General features: G+C 43.3%; 1 protein-coding gene across 1 annotated transcript; it reads right to left on the bottom strand.

Moving 5' to 3' along the window:
* Positions 1 to 15,586: 15,586 nt before the first annotated feature.
* On the bottom strand, positions 15,587 to 17,903 carry gas1a (growth arrest-specific 1a). The gene has a single exon (XM_076270216.1). It carries the CDS (start codon positions 17,317 to 17,319, stop codon positions 16,534 to 16,536), a length of 786 nt encoding a protein of 261 aa, XP_076126331.1. The 5' UTR covers positions 17,320 to 17,903; the 3' UTR covers positions 15,587 to 16,533.
* Between the last annotated feature and the right edge of the window lie 2,642 nt (positions 17,904 to 20,545).

The following is a 20,545-nucleotide window of genomic DNA, read 5'->3' as shown; positions in this document are numbered from 1 at the left end:
GTTTGCCAACTTCAAGACAAAAATGGAAGTTTGTCACTACGCTAGTGCACAGAGCTTGTTGGCAGCCGTGGCCTACTGGTTAGCGCTTCGGACTTGGAACCAGAGGGTTGCCGGTTCGAACCCCGACCAGTAGGCCACGGCTGAAGTGCCCTTGAGCAAGGCACCTAACCCCTCACTGTTCCCCGAGCGCCGCTGTTGTTGCAGGCAGCTCACTGCGCTGGGATTAGTGTGTGCTTCACCTCACTGTGTGCTGTGTGTTTCACTAATTCATGGATTGGGATAAATGCAGAGACCAAATTTCCCTCACGGGATCAAAAGAGTATATATACTTAGAACCTATTTTAACACAGAAGTATTATCATTGCAACACAGAAATATTTACAAAATAAAATTATTACAAACTATTGTTGCTGGTTATTATGAGGCAATTCCACGCAAAACTGTCACATTCATAACACCAACTAAATGCCATGGTATTTTCATGTAAGTTCTACAACCAAGAAGAGTGAATGCTCAAATTTCAAGTCATCATCATTCACATCATACCATACCATTTCATTGTGTTGATGTTATGGACGTGACAGTTTTGCCCTATAAGTGTTAATTGCACTGTATAACTTGCAGGCTTAAGGCTATCGGATATACAGATCTACAACAATGTGCAACAAAACTACAAATGTAAAACTAGTGTCTTTCTTTTTTGGTAAAATAATGGCCAACCTTTTAGCTGATTGTTGATCATATTGGGAATTACCATTGATCGCTTTTCAAAACATAGCACCTCTGAGTGTCAGCGTTTTGTTTTTTCACATTCTCTGATACAAAAACATAGTAAATACCTTGGAACCCAATCTGGGGAGGCGTTCCTGCCTTGGAGACATCTGTGCCTCTTGGCACACCAAATGGCAGCGTGGAGTCGATTTCCAACAGCAGAGTGCTTTCCCACCTCAGAGCAGCTGAACAACCCAGTTAACTATTTCACAGATAAGAGACCAACTGACTTTGTGTGTATCTCGGTGTCTATCTGTGGGTATTGTTGTGTAAACACCTATACTAAAGGTACACTGAAGTACTTTCTCTAAACAAAATAAATGCAAATAGAAGCTAGCCACTGGTTTCATGGGTTATCTACTTCATATAATCCTCTTGTGTCTTTTCCTGCTAACAGACAGAGATATACTTCTCTGTTTCTTTGCGGTTCCGGCAAACAAAGGCTTTCGCTAGCGGACAAGCACCGGGCCCTCCTGCCAAAGGAAGCCTGTGTGCGTTGCACAGTCCCATACTTAAATGATTACACTCTGCGCTACACGGGCAAATTAGGCCTATATCAAAAGGTAGTGATTACAACAGGCTTACCCAAGGGTTAGCAAACCCACAAAGGGATTCCTCTCTGAAGACAACAGAGGCCTTTGTCAGGGTATTCATTGAGGATTATTGCATTCAATAAATAAATACATTTGAGGCTTGTTGAGGATTTAGAAGATAGAGTGGAGATAGGCTGTATCAATTGCTATGAAACACACATCACATAATGCAGGAGAGAGGGAGGCTTTGCGTCTCTGTCACCACGTGTAATCCTCTGGAGCTTTCTCCTGCCCATCCTACCGCTCTCTGAGTCAACACACAATCATACATACACACCTTCCAGAGAACAGAGTCTCCGTAGCTCCACAGTGCGTGTATAAGTGTATGTGTGTGCATTTTTATTGTCTACATCTACATGTGTAAACCATATGTGTACTGTGTGTGTGTGTTTGTTTGTGTGTATGCATTCAGCCATGCATATCTGCTCATGGATATCCATGGACACATCTGTGTAAAAAAAAAAAAAAAACAGGGAAATGGAAAGAATGGAGATGAGAGTGATTTGTGTGTAAATAAACACTCCATATGTGTGTTTGTGTGCTTATGTGTTACATGAGTGTCAGGAACACCCATGGCGCTGCTGCCGTTGCATGGGTACCGTATTTACAGCGTGTCGTTTCACCCAGAAACTAACGTCTCACATTTCTCTTGACAGATCACCGAGTCACATGCGTCCGGTATTAGGTCATGATTACGGCAGAGCAAGACTGGACAACTGACAAGACAAACACCAGGAGGAATAACGCGCTGAGACCTATGACTCACTCTTCAATTATACACTGTAATGTATCATAAATTCCTCGGCAGTTACACCAACGGCATGTCGGTTACTCTTATCATCAGAACATCAGTACATCACTAGAGTCATTTCCACTGCTCACAGATCCACAGCAGTTCCCCCCATTGTATTTCTTTTCAATAGCAACAGATGCTGTATGTTGACATTATCTCATTGTCTGAGATTGGCTTGATTGGGGTAGTGTGTCTCATTAGGAGGACTGTGAGAGACTGTGTGTGTGTGTGTGGGGCGGGGGTCTGGTTGTTAGGCTAAACATGAAGGTGTGAAAGTGGAAACCCATAGGGTACCTCACAGCAGGGTAGAGTCCTGCATCTGAGGAATGCCTGTAGGGGCAATACAATTGCAGCTATTATGCTCATTTGCATGAAGAATGTGGTGTGGTGCTGCTCACCAACAAATACCACAGCCTTGGTTAATTGCACTCCTCTTCTGTTTAACACCGATCGGTCATTTCAAGTGCTGGTAATAATTAACTGACAGAACATTGTTTGATGAGAAAATGAACTGAGAACAGTGTTAAGAATATGAGATCCCTTCAAATTATAGAGCCATGTGGGTCGCGGCTTGGAGAGAAGTGGGATTACGAATTAAGCCTCGGAGAATTATGGAAAGGGAAACATTTAACAGGACGGACTTTTTCATCCAGCTGTCACCCCTCGTACGACGGGCCGTGCGGCGGAGGCGGCAGCTTAGGAGGAATGTCACTGATCTCGCTCCGCTCACAGGGGCCTGCGCCAGAGCAGCGAAGCACCCTCAGGGCCAACTGGAGCCGTGCAAAAATAAACAAAAAAGTTACAAATAAAAAAACAAGTAAGGAGGAAAACAGGTGCTCTCCGGGAGGGGGGGGGGGGTGGTGATGATGGGGTGAGCAAAATCAAAGGCTGGAAAAGCAAATGTGCATGCTTCCCCTCTGACCTCTCCACTCCGGGTCTGTTTGGTTAAGAACGTAAGACCAGCGAGAGCTTACAAGTGCTAAAAAGCCCCTCCATCCGTTGAGTGCAGGAACAGGGCCAGCGCTGCTGAGCAAGCTTTCAGTGATACTGTTCATGTAGACCCCGTCGTTGTTACCCAGATCGCACATAGATGGGAACACACACAAAGCTCAATATTTTGCAATGTGGGTTTTTACCGGAGTTGACAAAACAGAAACCAAAAGGGGTTTTGCTTTTGAACTGAGGTAAACCCAATCTTAGGGCTGTAATGCCACTTAACCTTAGATAAACAAAGGGGGCAGACTACAGTTGCGAGTAACTGGCCAGTAATCCTCTGTGGTATTGCATCTGCTTTTGTCCTGCGCCGCGCCATTTTAGCAGTGCCCTTGCCCTCTCCTTGCCCCATATCATAACATGATCCCGCTCCCGTAAGGGGAAGAACAATAATGGGATGTCCCATAGGAAAAAGCCAATTCAACAGGCCTATGCCATTGGTGATGTCAAAACAAACAGGAAAAATCCAACTCTGTGGTATTTGACCCTCAAAGGGACTTGCGCTCAGGAAGGGCAATACATGTGTCGGTGAATACTTGTATCGCGTACAGTATAAATGTATACTCGTAAACAGGATATAGGGTTAGACAAACAAATGCACAATACACAATGTAATGTTCAACTCTATGGGTGGTGTGGCATGCACTGTTGGTATGATAGTGGCCAAGCAGCATTTGAATAATAAACAATCACAAAAACAACAGTGATGAAGAACTGTCACATGAAAACAGTAGGCTTGCTGTATCAGTAAGAACATCTTGCCATTAAAGGTATGCACTTTGAAACAGACTTATGAAACAGAAAAGTGTGGAGAAAATGGGTTAGCCCAGGCCCCAGACAGGCATTTAACAAGAGTGTTCCCTATTGAACACAACTATGCAGCATTAGTCTGGACTAGCAACCAGACCAGAGACCAGATCTGACCAGACCAGACCAGACCTGAACTCTGCAGATCCAAGCTTTAGAATTGAAACTTGAACCCTCCATCCCCAAGAGCACCCAACACTTCAACCTGCTGAATTTGCAGGGCGCGAGTTGTGGTTTTTCCCACAGCTGAGGCGGGAGACATGCGCACACCATATCAAAACATTTCACCGAGTCATAATTGCTGCTCCAACCCTGGTTAACTCTGTAATTAGTTTGTTTGTTTGATGTTGCTGTTCCTTCGCCCAAGGGGGTTGAGAAAACCATTTCATGAATGGTTCAGAATCAATTAGGCTCAAACAACCTCAACATTTGTAATGTCATATTACGTATCTGGATACATAACACAGTAATGCATATGGAACCACACTTTCCAGGATTAAGAGCCGCCAAATGAACTCTACGTCCTCTATGGAATTTCTCTAAAAAAATCAGATAGGTCTAACTACTGGTATGTTTTTTATTTGTTTCTAAGAATAGCACCAGAAACACTGTACTGCACAGAATTAGCACCTCAGAAGCTCACTTTAGTCAAGTAAATTCTGTGTGTTGAGTGCTAATATTTGTTGTTCAACAGCTTAGCCCAAATTGACCGAGATTGTAGCACCACATGACATACAGCTGCAAAAATGTTCTTGTGAGCAGACGTCTTGTCAACCCAACCTTGAGCAAATGTCTTTAATCAAAAGCCACAGCAGTATCTGTAACTTATTCTCCTCTTTCCAAAACACTACCAGATTTTCCTGGATGACATCACCGCATCTCAAGGGGAGCTGACATGGTCGGGGTACAGGCTAATAAAAGATGTCTGGAGGTAAAGCTGGAGTTATGAGACCCAGAGCTTGAAGCGCTTGAGCAGAGATGCTATCTCAACAGAGGGGCGGGCGAAACTGAAAGGTACACGTATAACGAAAGAAACACAGGGCTGAATGTGTGACTCCACACACACTTACAGGTTTTATGAAGATATCCTGAGAAATGGACACTAGAAATGGCCGATCAAAATACTCTGTTCTTGCACCATAACAGAGCTAGGACATTACTGAGACAAGGGAGCTGACTATATCTAGGCTGAGGAAGTGACAAAATATGAGGTGCTATGTTAGCTTTCATGCTAACCACAGCCTGGATGAACTACTGGAGCTCTCAAAACAACGTGACAAGGCCATCACAGACACCTATCAAAGAATGTTCCTGGGTAAGCTCAGTTTTTTCTGATGTCATGGTTTCCTACTCCATCACCAAGGAGACACCCCTGAGAGACTCTTGGGTCGAGCATGACTGCATTCTCTGTAACTTTAACTCAGTAATGAAATAAAGCAGCCAATACTGTATTGGATCGAATCCAAAAAGGGCTGGGACACACCTGGTCTCAGAACCAGGACCGGCTGTAATGGACAAAAGAAAAAAACAAAACTCTTTTGAGTATGTTGTCAGGGACGTTTGATTAAAATTCCTCCAGGAGCCTAATTTTAACCCGCTCTCTTGTCAGGTGCACGGAGAGGAGGGAAGGGGAGGGGATGCAGGTTGCGTTGCAGACGCAGTAATTGCGTCGGATTCCTCCCCCGTCCTTCATCGGACGCTGTAATGAGGGCTGAGAGAGGGTGGACTTTGGCCAGGGTGACTGGATCCAGGGCCCACGCTGAAAGCCAACACCAACCAAGGAGGGGTGGGGGGAGTTGTGGACGATTGGGGGGAGGGGGGTTGTTCGCCAGTCAGGGTTGTCTCCAGGGCAACAGGTTCTTTTTCAAACCCTGATGCAATTTCATTGGAGTGTGTGTGTGTGTGTGTGTGTGTGTGTGTGTGTGTGTGTGTGTGTGTGTGTGTGTGATGGGGGTTAAAACATTTCTGTGAAAGCGACAGCTGTTGTTTCCCCCCCCCTTAGGCAAAGTACAAGGGCACTCGCCAAAAAACTGATAGCCAATTCAGGGTTGAGGAGATAAACAGAAATGCCAAAAACATGGCTGAGTATGGATAGAGCCAAAATGTTAATTTATTTAACGTGTGTGTGCATGTCTGTGTGTCTGTGTTGGAAAGCCCCTGTTTTAACGACAAATCATATTGCAAATAGTTTTGCACATAGCAAAGGACATATTAATATCATTTTCAATGTTACAGTGGACAGGAAACCACTACAACCCAAGATACATTTAAAGAGTGAAACTGTAACAAACATAAACCATTAATACCTTTCTCTGCCTTTTGCCTTGGCTTTTGAAAGACAATGAGAAGCATTTGGGGTCCCTAAGAGGGTACACTCTCTGATGTTTCGCTGTGTGTGTATGCTCACTCACTCATAGTTTGTGGAACCACTCAAGCTTTCACTGTCGACCTTGGGACAGGGCCAGGTGGGACCCTGGATTGAGAAACAGATAGATTTATTTCAGGCTGAGGTTTTACTCCTCTGTGAAATGTGATTAATGAAACATTCTCTTGAGAACCAATTCCGACTGCAAAGGGCCCTGGAGGAGGAAAACACAGGACATTATTTTCTCCCTATCACTCAATAGAATTAGGAGCGAAGGGAGAACAAAAAAACAAAAGAAAGGAAAGAAAGAACAAAAGTGAAAAAAAAAAACCTAAGTCAAAACATTTTCCTTAGCAATCAAGTCCGTCTGCTGGGAAGGCCATTTGCGAGCCGGAGTGCTGAGATTTTTTTGTTTTTGGCCCCGGTGCTGGTCAGGAAAGGGGGGGGGGGGGGGGGATGGCGTCTCTGCACAGCCCAGCACAGACCACTAAGCAGGGCCAGGCGAGGCTAGCGGACTGGATGAGAGGGGGAGAATGGAGGAAACATATGAGCCGGGGCCTGTTGGCCTGTCTCACCCCAGAGGACTTAGGCCTGATGCAGCACAGCTGGGCCTGGGAGGCATGCATTCCAGCTGCTTACCTGTCTTGGGTTTCTGGACCAGTAACTTGCTTAGTGCTGCACGGCCTCGCACAGGAAGTTTGTGTGTGTGTGTGTGTGTGAATGTCAGGACCTGTCAAAGTGCATGCATGTATAACTGTCTGTACTTGCACGACTGTGTGCTTGAACGAATGCGTTGGTGTATAAGCTAATTTGTGTGTGTGTGTGAGAAGAGTTTCAGCTTGTCTGTGTGTCTCTGATTGTCTGTGTGTGGAGGTGTATGTTTGTGTGTGGATACCATATGTACGTATATGTTGTGTGTGTGTTTGTGTGTATACTCCATATCTTTGTGTGTGTGTGTGCGTGTGTGTGCCTATGTGAGCATCCACTTCTCACTTTCAAGCCGGCACCAGTCCGTCCACCCCCACCCCCATGGCCCTAACCCCGGCCCTGTCCATGTCATTCCCAGCCGGTGGTGGAGCCTGGGTGCATCCCAGGCCTGTAATCTCATCCTCACCCTCTGACCCCTCTCCCTGCCGGAGCCCAGCCTGCCCGACTTGATGTATCGCTGGAGAAAGAGAGAGGTCAAGCTGGCATTTAGAGTTGACTGCAAAACAACTCTCTGGGAGTACACTCTTCCAAAAAAAGGAGGAAAGAAAAAAAGAAAGAAAAAACGATTCATTGATTATATACTTTGTGACTAGAAGTGTCTCTCTCTTGAGGCAAATTAACAGTGCCGAGACACAAAGCCCTTGACTAGGGGACAAAGCGGTGCTTAGCAACATGAAGTGCCAATTAACGGATTATTAACAAGTCATTATTAAAGGAAGACCAATGCATTCAAGTCACTGGGCGGTCCTCAAACATTTGGCTTGAGACAAGTGGTAAATGGGCCGTCTCCATTTGCGTGTTGAGGGTTCAATTAAGACTTAACAATGCTATGCCAGCCGGGCTAGCAGCTACACTGTGTGAAACAGATCTACAGTGTTGGTTGGTTTACGGCAGGTCTGGACTAGAGTCACCAGAGAATGAATGAGAACTAATAAGTTAAAACAAACTTTGTCTTTCCTATACACTCAACAGCCCCATAAAGGCAGATGAATACATGTACGCGCACACACACACACACACACACACACACACACACGGACACACAAACACACACACACACACACACATTGCCATTTTCCAGTTGTGATAATGAAATATCTCAGTAAAAAAAAGTCCCCTTCAGGTTTTTGTAGAGCCACACAATGGCCCTCGACTCAGCACATTCATTACTTACTCTGAGGGCCCATTTGTGTTGGCTTTACAAAGCCACTTAAACTCATCCAGCAATTTAACATATTTATAACCTCTGACTCTCTCTCTCTCCCTTCAGACTGTACGGAGCTCTCACTGCAGGCCTGGGGTGCAGCAGCACCCCCCCCCCCCTCTCCCAGATGAAAAGAGAAAGCATAAAGGAGGAAGTGAATGTGTGAAGGATGAATACTCTCAAGGCAACAACTGGGTGCAATTTGGCCCATGGCCCTCGAGGTCAGGTTAATAGAGTGACACCCCCGGCCCCCATTGAGTGGATGGGAGACTATTAACTCTTAACAACTCCTCGGCTTTGAGTGAGGTGGGGTGGGGGGGTTTTCATTATTTATTCTCTCATAGCATTTCTTTCCTCTTTCGTCTTTTTTCTCCATCCTTTCATTCATTGAGGTTGTAGTGTGCCTGTTGCAGTGAGGTTATTGTTCCATTGATGTTTATTTTCTCTCTCTCTCTCTCTGTCTCTGTCTCTCTGTCTTTCGCTCTCTTCGTTAATCATACCAAGGATGGTGAGTGCACTGATGTTGATCTTATTCATAAACTTCCACATAGACGTGTGGCCAAAAAACCTGTGGAGTTATTTAAGATGACAAAAGGTTGATGGATTTTCCCTAAAGGACGGGACAACTCTGGGGGTTAAAAGATTTACACCCACCAGATAATCAAAGATTCATCTCGGCATAGCGAAGCAAAGAGTCCTTTTTTAGGAGAAACTTGACACTGGGCCCTGAAATGACCATTCCTCATCCTAGCAATAAACTGTTGAGCCTGGAGCCGGGTTGGGTCTGCATTGTTTACGATGTCTTCGGCGCGGGCTGCATTGAATTCCTTTTCCCTCCGATACCCATAAACTGAGCTAGAGAGAGATGTAGAACATTCTCACAATTTATCTCACCCAGTTTGACCCTAACGTGGGCTGGTGCAAGAAACCCAGGAGGGAGACACAGATCACAGCACCAGAGACAACACAGCTAAGAATTAGTTTAAGGACAGAATGTCTGACCCTCTAAACTGTGAGTAAACTGAGGGTCACAGAGGAGGCACTTTTGATAGTTTATCCCTTTGTAGAACAGATATCCTCACAGTGCAGGCAAAAACAACAACTCCTATCTTAACCATTAGAGAAGTTATGTGATCATATTGCTCCGATAAACAGTATGAAAAACTGTGAGAGGGAAAATAGGGAGTGACACTTAGCTAAAATGATATTTCACCCATTTGAGTTTCATCAGCTTTGCACGAAGGAACACTTGAGTGTGTTTAAATGCATCTTTAAACAGAGCTTCAGAAATGTCAGTCCCAATTTACTTTGCGCATTGTGAGTCTCTTGGGGGATATGCAAAGGATGGGGGGGGGGGGGGGTTATCAATAAGAAATGAGAGGGGCATGTTTCTTTAAGACAAGACCATAAATCGCACTGGTCACCTCCTCCTTTTTCGAAGAGGCTCGACGCAGACTGAGTTTCCCTTCTGGGTCAGTGCAGCCATTGAAGTTTTAATGGTCTGCCACGGCCGATTACACCACACAGCTGTCCTGGCACCGTGGAAATTAAGTTATGCCCCGTGTCAGCAAGTTTTGTGTTTTTCCCTCTCTTTCCCTTTCTCTCTCTCTCCCTCTCTCTCTGCCCCCTCTTCTCTTATTGCTAGCGGTCCCCTTCTCGTTCCCTGGAGAGGAGCGTCAAGGGGGTTGCCGTGACGGGGTGGGGGGTGGGGGGGGGGTGTTATTGTATTCTCTGTTGGTAAATAGAACTAATGGCCGAGAGCCGTTCCCCGAAGTGACTTTGTCCCTTCATCACTAGAGAGCTCCTTGACTGAGTTCACCACAACCCCCCTCTCTTGCCCCACCCCCTACTCGCACCAAACACACAAACAACCACACACCACATTATAGTAAAATCACTTTCTCTAGAAGCCGACACTTCCCCCAAGACCCTATCTCATGGCATTCCCTCACACACTTTAGTCCTCACACTCCCACCCCTCTCTGATTTGGCTCCTTGGCACTGACCCCCCCCCCCCCCCTCTGCTGTGTTTTGGGGCTCCTGCAGTGCCTCACTCCACCCCCTCCTTCGCTCCACTTCACTCCAGCATTCTTGAGCTCTGGCTGTTTCTGCTTGTCTGTGGGAAGGTTTGCTTGTCTGTCCTGTGGTCTGTGGCGGTGAGGATGCCTTCGTCCGTTTCAGAGGGTGAGAGAGGGCTTGGTGACAGCGTTGAGCGCCGGGCTGTTGAGCAAAAGTGAAGAGCATGGCACTGAAGTGCTGGGGCCTTAACCCTTTGTGTGCCAGTAAGACTCCACACACGGCCATGTGCATGTAAGCAGGGTTCATTTAGGGTAAGGACTGGTGGTGTGAACTAGTTCATTTAAAGTCAGATCCTGTTTGGACATTTTGACTCATGACTAAGTGGATTAAAACTCCTCACCACATCATCCAGCCTCAAATAACTTGGCAACACTTGGTATTGGTTACAAATGAAATTTAATAGCACAAGCATTATTGCAATGATAGAAATGTTGCGGTGGCCTATATATTTTTTTAAACTTATCACTCAAGCAATTATTCTTCCATGGGTTAGCTTTTAGGAGGCTTATTCCTTAAGTTTTGTTTCTCACAATAGCCCACTCTCTCTCTCTCTCTGGGCATCCTCCTCACACACTTGGTCCACTTCATCCCCTGCTGCTGATCCTGAGCCCCTGGTCTCCACTCCTCTCCTCTCTTCTCTTCACTCACATTGCCTGTCATATGAATTATATGGCTGCTGCTTTTGAGAGCAGGGTGACAAAAAAAACACATCTCAGTCCAGAGATCACCTCATTATTCGACCCTCTCTCTGTCTTCTCCTCTGGCTTTTGTGAAAACAGGCAGCCAAACTTCTCCTTTACCGGCAATTGTTCCCACCGCTGGGGCCTGATAGTGGCTGGGAAAAAGAGGGACTCTCCCCTCCCCCGCGTTATGCCGATTACTGGAGTATTGTGGAAATAACTAGATCCTGGGAGAGTGTTGTGTTTAGCTGCCTCAAGTTACTTTATTCAGTGGGCCTTTTGGGGTCTCAAAGATGGAGCATGCTGGGCTGTTGATTTCTTTTTTTCTCTGAATCAGAGCTAAAAAGCATTGACTCCAAAGAGCTGGCAGTAAACATGTTCAGTCATTTAGGCATCTCCAACAGATCAGCTGATGGAGCATCCCAGATCAGGGTGAGATTCATTCATCGGTCAATTGCATTGTGTTGCTAGCAGTGTGATGACCAGTGGTTTAGTTCCCAAGGAACTCAACACAACACTGGAAGGCACTTTGGATAAATGTCCGCTAAATCTCTATATGCCCTGTGATTAGAACTAATCACTTGGGAATACTTTAGGATAGGATTAGAACATTATTTTCCATGCAGGGGAAGTTCCCTCAAAGTATTTAATTTAGAGGAGGGAGGGTCTGCTTTAGTGAGATTTGTGTATTTTGTATTTGGAGGCCCTTAACAATAATGTACTGTATCCAGAAACTGTAGTGCACATTAATAAAAATGTGTATTACATATTAATAAGTGTCTGGGTTGCTGATTTTCTTAATTTTCTTTATAATTGAAGTGATTATGACATAGATGTAAAGATATCAGACTTCACATGAGTAAACTGTTTTTCCCCCGCATCAAGGTCACTAGTAGAACCCTTTAAGTCTCCATGTTTAGTCCCACTATTGGCCCCGTATTTTGCCTTTGTGAGCCTCTCTATGTCCTCTCCCTCAGGTGAGAGTTCTTCCCCTTTGTGCCGGTGATAATCCCACAGATCTGGACCCCTCTGGAGCCGACTGAGATTCAGGTCCTTTTACTCATTTCAAAGGGTTGTGAACTCACCAGAGGTCTGAGGTGATGGAATCAAAGTGGCAGCTCGGATCGGCGGGAGGGGGAGAAAGAGAAATCGGATTTGGAGCCTCAAGGCCATGGACTGGAGAAAGGAACAGTTTGAAAGAGAAGTCCCAAAAATGACCACTTTCATTTTTAACAATTCAGTGGTTTTTACCTATTTTAGAAGTGAGCGAAAATGAAGGGGTAGTTGCGATTATAAATATGGACACAAAGAATGCCAGGATGAATGTGGCAGGGCTTTTCCCCTAACGGCATGGTTTCCTTAGGAATACAGAATTATTATTATTATTTTTATTTTATATATCAAACAACTCTTTGACATTTGTGCTAATGAACGCAAGATACGTGTCCATACACAATGAACAAAAATGACTCAAGAACCACTGAGGGCCCCTCTCTGCCAAACCTCATTCTGTCAAATTCCCAATGTTAACTTTAAAGGATTATTCCTAAATCCCATCAAATGAACTTTCCATCTCAGTGCGTGCTCCTTAGTTTCAGCCATACCAACTGTCCAGCCGTTTCTCCATCAATTACCAAGTAATGAGCCAATGAACAGAGGCCAAAAAACATATGCCGCAAAAGTAAAGGGGTAGTCTCACCTCATTGTGTGGGTCAGGAAAAAAACATATAGGCCCTCTAAACAAACCGGGAGCTGCTTATCAATAGAGTCTATTAAGGAAGTAGGCAGGAGTCTGGGAATTATGATGATGATGCGTTTAAATGAAAATCTGGCCCATGCCTAGCGGTCCTGTGTAGATTTTCCATATTTCAGCTTGGGAAAATGGTTTGCTACTCCTTGGCCCACGTCAGGAGTTAATTGAAAACATTTCATAGGGGAAAGTCAAGTTAGGGGTTAGACCTAAAAACTGCTATTCCTCATTATCCAAAAGAAAAAAAGCAGTCATACATCTTTTAAAGTTGGGTCACACTTTTTAACCAACAATGGGTCATTCGGTTGATGTGTTTTGCTGTATATATATATATAGGGTTGTTTTGTGATTGACATTCTGCGAGCTGGATGATGTTTCCTTTCATTGTTTGTGTAAGCTGTTGGCCTAAGTAATCTCTGTAATTGGCCTGTCATCGGGTCCTGGAGTTTACTGCATATTTTTATCCCTGAAACCCATTGGAGCTGGATATTATGAGCCCGGCGATGACCAAGCCATTTGCAAAGTGCCAGATTCATTTTTTGAAATCACTTCTCTTGTAGCACGCATTCAGCCGTGCAAGTGGCGTTGAGCAAAAGTGAGCTGCTAAGACAGACCATATGTTCATTTGTGCAGCGCGAGAAGGGGAACAGAATCTGATGCCGATGCAGAGGAGCTCAGGCAGAATTGATGGCAAAGATACCTTTCACATTCAAAGACCTGGAACACAAACAGGCTCAACCGTTTTGTAAACCATGTTCACTCTACTATGCAATGATGGAGTGACCCCCTGCTACAGCAAAGAGAGGGAGGGAGAGTGTGGCTGTTTTCTTCTCCTCCCTTTCATTATTTCTTTCTCTCTGAATTTCTTTGTGTCTTTCTTTTTTTCTTTTCATGTGAGAAGGGGTGTTATGGCTGTGCCTTGTCTATCTCAGGATCCTTGCTAAATCACACATCTGTACTTTTACAATAACTTCAGAACATACTGGAATATACTAAATTACAGTTAGAAGTTGTGCTTAAGTCAATGTTTTCTGTTTTCCTTAATGTTGGTGATGCCATCTTTCTTTTTCCAGGTGCAGCATTGGAATTCATGTTTGTTGATTATATTCATATTTTGTTGTCATTTTCTTTCTACATGGCTCATTCAGTCTTTCTTCCCTTAACATTTCACACAACACACTTTTCAGAAGGAATCGAGTGAATAAAGGGAGAGAGAGAGAGAAAGGAAGAGAGAGATAGAGAATGGGTTCCCTCTTATAAGAGTATGCACAGGGGCTCCATGGTGGACAAGGGCCCTCGCGGAGGGGTGTGTGGACCCGGGGCCAGCAGATCGTTCCCACATGCTTCCCTGCGGCTTCGCACTGAAGAGGTGTCAGGGAGCCTGAAAGAATGAAGTGGCTGTGCATTGTGTGGCTGAACCATTATGTGCTTAACATTACCATGACAAAAGTGCCACTCGACTTCTCCTCGAATCATTCAGCTGGAGGGCCCTTGTCCCCAGCTCTAATAAAACATTTTGCAGCAATCACCACGATTTGAAGTCCCCAACCGATGAAGAGAGGGAGAGTGAGGCCTGAGTTTTGCGAGTAAGTAAAAAAAAAAAAAAGGACATGGCGCAAAGTAATGTTGTGGCTATACCAAACAAATAAGCAGGCTAACATTATGAAAGAGAGCACACATCAGAGGATTCACAGACCACAGTCCTCATCAAGGATTTCTTCAGAGGGAAATGTTTTTCCACCAATCATCACTGTGACACATTATGAGAACATCTCCTATTGCCCTCAGTGAAGTCACGTGGTAAATACTATGGTATTAGTGTTATGCTGACATTTATACAACCGTTATAACAAAATAATTCATGACATATTAGCATTTGCGGCACTCTGATCATATGATACAAAATGTTCTTGAAATGTTGCATTTCTTCAGAGTTAAGTGAGGACAGACAAATCCCAAACTTTGGAAGCAAAGTGGTTGACGTGGCATTGTGCTCTGGCTGTGTGCATACATCTCTTCTGCTAAGCTCATGTAGTGTGAACTCAAGACCTGCATGGCGTTCGGTGGTGTTTAAATAACAATGAACCCCACTCTCCACAAACTGTTGACTATTATTTGAAGGGGGACCCCTGTTTAGTGGGAAGGGGGAGGGGGAGTTGATTTATCCCAGACAGATGCATTTGACAACAGCTAGTTAAATCAAGGCCCGCTTTATGGTGGTAGTTAATTATTAGTTCAGCGGCCCAACTAGGAGCCAATCGTCGTGGCAATATCTTTACCATAATTCACCTCCACTGGAAAAATTATGTCAGTGAAAGTCAGAAAGAGCAGCGACTTCCCCTGAACATGGTTTAATGTGCTGCACGTATCAACAAGTGTGAGTGACTAAATATCGAGGGCAATTGATATGTGTTTTGACACAACATAATCAATCTTCACTTTCTGCGTGCTACTGTCTGCCTCTTAAGGGTAGGGCTGTTGCAGTGGCAGCTATTTGTGATGATGGTGCGAAGTAAGGCCTTTGAGTAAACACAGTGATTGAAAAATAAATAAACTTCTGTCTGTCTTGGCCCAGTCGGCATGCGAAAACCCCAGGGAAAAGCTCTCCCTTTTGTGTCTAATGTTCTAAAAATATCCAAATGTCAAAGTTTATTCCTTCGGCAAACACTTCTATTTACAAAGTCAAGTGTATCAGCACTTAAAGCTGCTTACGGCACCCATTATTTATCTTAACTCCCTACTACTGAGGCAACTGTCTTTTTGAAGTAAGATTAGCCAAGATAACTGATCCACACCCGACACTTCACAGTATATCTTTACAACAAAAACCGCAAACACAAAGATGGATTTCTGTAATTACTTTTTTTATGCCTTCTATAAAAGTACATCATTGAGGCAGTCATACAGTGGATTTAGACATTTCTACACAGTGAATAATTCATCTTTGATAACATAATTAAAAGATTCTCTGAAAATCTATATAATACACTGTACAGTATTTTTCAAAGGAAAATAATACATCAAATACCTACTTTCCCTTTACAACTGGAATACTTTTTTAAACCTTTCTCTTTCACTGTCTGGTACACTATGTGTGCAGTGATTCCTTTTTACAACATATATTTGTAGATTACTTTATTGTACCTTAATTGGATTTTTTAGTCTATCTGTATTTCATTCCAGCATTTAATATCCTAAAGAGATGTCACTTGGCCTCTCAAAAATCAAATGCAACTTTATATAAAAATACATCTTTTTCTTTTAAAAACACTAGTCCCATATTGGCAGTGCACAGCTTTATGATTAAAACCTGCATTGATAAATCTCTATGTATCAAAATAAAATAATTTCTGCACACACTTGTCCAAGGCAACATTTGAAATCAATGTGACAAATGTGCGCTACAAGCTTTATCTTACTTAGGACACAAACACTTTGATGACACAAACCTCTAGTATACTTTAGGGCAGTAGTGTTAGACCAAGCTTAAGTATTTGGTAGCCACGTCGTTATTGCAATGTCAGACCATTTGCGTAAAAATAAATACTGTGACATACTGAAAAGGCATGTTTCCCCTGCGCCAAAACAGTTGGGCCTACACGTGCATAGACAATCACAGAGTGTTGGGAGTTTACCCCACCACATTTACTCATATTAGAGCAACCAATCTTAAATTGCTGACTTTGTAGTCTACTCTTTGGAGCCGAACGCATCCGACAGTTGTTTGAAGACAAAAGAGAGCAACATTTCCCCTTCGTACAACAGTCTGAGCGAGTAATTCACTTGCCCATCAGAGAAACGGCAGAAGAACCAAGATGGATGCCACCAGAGTCAAAACACTCCGAGGACTCAGTGAGCAACCAGTGTCTTCTACATCACTGCTGGTGACATAGTAGTCAATGTCTTGTTCGTCGTCTTCGTCATCATTTCCACTACCGCCCTCGTCATCTGTAGGTGGTGATTCGAAGCAGAGGTTTCTCATATTAACTTTGATGAACTCACATATAGTCCTTTCGGTCCCGTCGCAAACGCAGGTATCCAAGCTTTGAGCCTTGGGTATCTTGCGCATGTGAGCAATCACATTTCGACAAGAGTTCGTACAGGTTGCTCCACTGAAAAGTTTGCCACAGTGGGTTAAATATTCACCCATGGCGCTTCGGCATTGGGTGTCTCTTTCGCACTGGCGCCGTGCTTCTGTGCACCCCATGTTGCTAGTTCTAGGCAGGCAAGGCTCGATAGAGCGTTTGGTCTTCCTGCATCTTTCATCATTGCCACAGCTACAGTCCTCAAGAGCTGGCCCGTTTCTGGTAAGATTGAGTTGCACTAGGGAAGAGATGCAGTGACTTGGACACTTCCTCCTCTGGCCGGTCAGTATGGGTTCACAGGCGTGTAAATACTGGTCATATGCATACAAACACTCTGCTTCATTTTGACAGTTCAAAATAGCCTGCCAGCATATTAATCGGCGTCCATGGGTAGGTGAAGCTATACATAAATAGCTAAAAAAGATAACTATGCAGCCGAAGGGCCATAGATGTCTACAGGCGCTCTGTGCCAAACCGGCCAAAGTTGCCATTGCGACGGCTGCAAGGTTGCGCTAAACGTCGAGCCCGTATGACACATGCGTATGTTATATATCCTTTGAATCCATTCCGATCAAAGACTTCCTCGATACAGTTTTTCTGCTGTTTTTGAATTTGAATTACTTTTTCTTGCTGGCAAATTCAGACAAAGTTATCCTCCTCCGTTGCACTTCTAGGATAGCTTGATAAACTCCGGGAATGGTCCACGACGAGTCAAAACACGAAAAGTAAGTGCCAAGAGAGAAAAATAAAACACAATATTTACTTTACCAAACCACGGTAATGTGGCCTTGGTTATACAGGCGTCTCATGATCTTCAGTAGTCCTAGCTCCGCAGTCAGCGCTTCTAGTCAGGCAGCCCAAGTGCTGTCCTCCTCAGTGCACACTCCGATGCAAGTCACGGGTACTAACAAATCCCGATGCTCTGTCTTTGGTTATAAAGAACCAACCTTACATGTAAAGTAGGTTCGGTGGTATTGCTAATTATCCGTCATTAAGTAAGGATGGGAACGCAAACAAATAGTGTAGGAAAATAGCAACGCTTCTAGTTCGCATACTGGCCCCCTTTTCACTCTCTCATTTGTCTTTATCCACTCTACCCTCTTCCCGAAATTTTACGGGCTCCTATTGGTTCCACCATGTGTTGTTGTAAATCTCTACGTCGGTCATTGGGCGGGAATAAGGAGGTGGGGCGATCTTAAGCGATGGCCCCTACAAAGTGAGAGGGGGAGAGCGGTAAAACTTTGAGAAAGAAAATATCTATAGGGCTGTGGTTCCTTCGCGATGCGCTGTCAGATTTAGACACTTTTTACAGTGTCACCCTACTCCTCTCCTTAGGATAGAGTCCTCATCAAGAACATTTTTATATTTTGGTAATAATTAAACCATCAATTAGGGATTTTGTCTGTAGGCTAGCCTACTGATAAAAAATCCTTTTCATGGGTTGTTTGATAAGGCTATTGCTAAACCAGTGTTGATAAGCCAAATTTAGGTTTATACTGTCACACATGCAAGCTTAGAAAATTGTAACACTTCTATCGCACTAATGTAGGTTTCTAAACCTTTACATGAACTTCAACTTCTGCATAATATATAGCAGTGTATTTTATATTTAGACCATTAGTGACATATGTGAATACAAGCTCCATTAGGCTACAGTATATTCTTACAGTATATTCTGAACCAATGTCTTGAAATCTCAGCATGTTTTATCAAAAGTGACCATAATCACACTAGACATAAGTCAGTCATCGAGGTTAACACTGGTGGATAACAGGCTTGTGCAAAATTCCAGAATTGAATTGAAACTGGCTCTTAAATTCCAATTCAATTCTTGAATTTCACTTGCATTTCAATTGAGGTAGCAAACAGGAAGCAGAATTTCAATTTGAATTGTGCACAACCCTAGTGGATAATCATCATCGAAAAGGAGAAAATTAAGTATACTTAATTTTCACAGTACAATTTTATCCAGAGAGGTGAACACTGTTTACTATCAGGTTCTTCTGGATAAAAGTAGCCTAGTACAGAAATTACAGCACAATTTTATCCAGAGAGGTGAACACTGCTTACTATCAGGTATAAGAACCTGATAGTAAGCAGTGTTCACCTCTCTGGATAAAATTGTGCTGTAATTTCTGTACTAGGCTACTGGCCATCTAAGCCCTTTTCCTCATGTATTTACTTGCTGAAGTGTCATATTCAACAACTGGGAAATACATCCACAGTCCAGAGCCATTTCTGTCATTTTCTCCATCCATTTGTTAAGCAAGAAGGGATTTGACTTTTGAAAATGATCCCCTCTGGCAAAGGGCCCTTTAGTTCAGTACAATAGAAAGCAACAATCTGAGACAGCACCAAAGTCGGCCATCACTGACTGTCAATATGAATTGTGCCTGTGCACAAGTGAAAACTGATATTGTGCAAATTCACACCGAACATAAAAAGGTTGTTGCAGACACTTTTGATAGGGGTTCAGGTGGCACAAAGGTAGGGGGTGGGTCTCGTTTTCAAACAGTGTTCTGATCTCAGGAATGTACCTTTAGGCCAAAGCATTGAAGCTCCAGCGAAAACAATGCACTCAATGTCAGTTACGGATGGCCAACGCTGACATTGTTGGGGCTTCCTCGAGATCGCACCAGTCCAAAATGATGAATGCACGGAATTCAATACTCTCCAACAGTCAATCAAGAGGGCAAGTACTGAAATCAACAACTTTAGATTATGAGTCTTTGAGTCTTCACAGTTATTTTTTGTAACACATTTCTCTGTTCTACAAATGGCTTGGTGTTGTTCATCAGTATTTGTGAATTTAAGAAGAAAAAAAAGAGTGCCAGTATATTCTCTGACTTCAAGAAATGTGTGGAAGTTCAGAGAAACACTTACACGAGAAAACTATTTTCTTTGGCAGCTTAAGGGTGTATACCAGATGTGTCTAATAAGAAAGCTGTATGCCATTACTTTGATGGAGCCATTAAATGTGTGTTCATACAGCAATAATGCAATTAAAGGACAAACACAATGAAGTCACTTACATTAAAAATCTCCCCTGCTGATAATGAAAAAGAAATGTTTATTTCAAGAAGTTCTTTTGACTTTATAATATCGTTCTTCAGTCTTCAGCAAGCCAAAGGTTTGATGTCCGTTGGAGTGGAGGCTATTTTGTTTTTGGACTATTTTGAGGAATGGAACCACTTAAATGTAAATTATTGAATATACAGAGGGTTTTTTTTAAAAAACACAGGATTGAAGGAGAGCCTTTTCCCCATTTCATCTAGTTTCTGAGGACTTTTAGAAAAGAATGGAAGATTGAACCAGATGCCCCCTCCCCCCAGTAAATATTGTGATCGAGAAATTTGATTATAATTTTACCAGCGTACTTTGAATAATTGCATTATCTAAATTTGGATATTTTCATTATTAACAATAAATATTAAGATTTATATAGAGATGCAGTATTATGTAGGGTGTTGGCAAATACATACCACTAAAGGTTTCCAAAGACCTATTAATCCATAATATGTGGTGTTGCATGGTTACAATGGTTGTCAAAGAATTTCTATTAATAAGAATTTTGTGCCCTGTGTGTGTTTTTTTGTGTTAGTATTTGTTTCATAGAGAATTTATTGCCACATTAACGATTGTTCTTTTTGATCCCTCACTCTATCTCCTTCTTTCACACACCCACATAAACACACCCTATTTGTGTATGTTTGTGAA

The sequence above is a fragment of the Alosa pseudoharengus genome, unplaced genomic scaffold, assembly GCF_046254945.1.
Source record: "Alosa pseudoharengus isolate Yale_2024_CS ecotype anadromous, Long Island Sound unplaced genomic scaffold, YU_APseudo_1.1 YU_APseudo_1.1_scf_6, whole genome shotgun sequence".
Classification (NCBI taxonomy): Eukaryota; Metazoa; Chordata; class Actinopteri; order Clupeiformes; family Clupeidae; genus Alosa; species Alosa pseudoharengus.
Note: the sequence above shows the minus strand (reverse complement) of the source record. Positions and strands in the feature narration are given on the sequence as shown.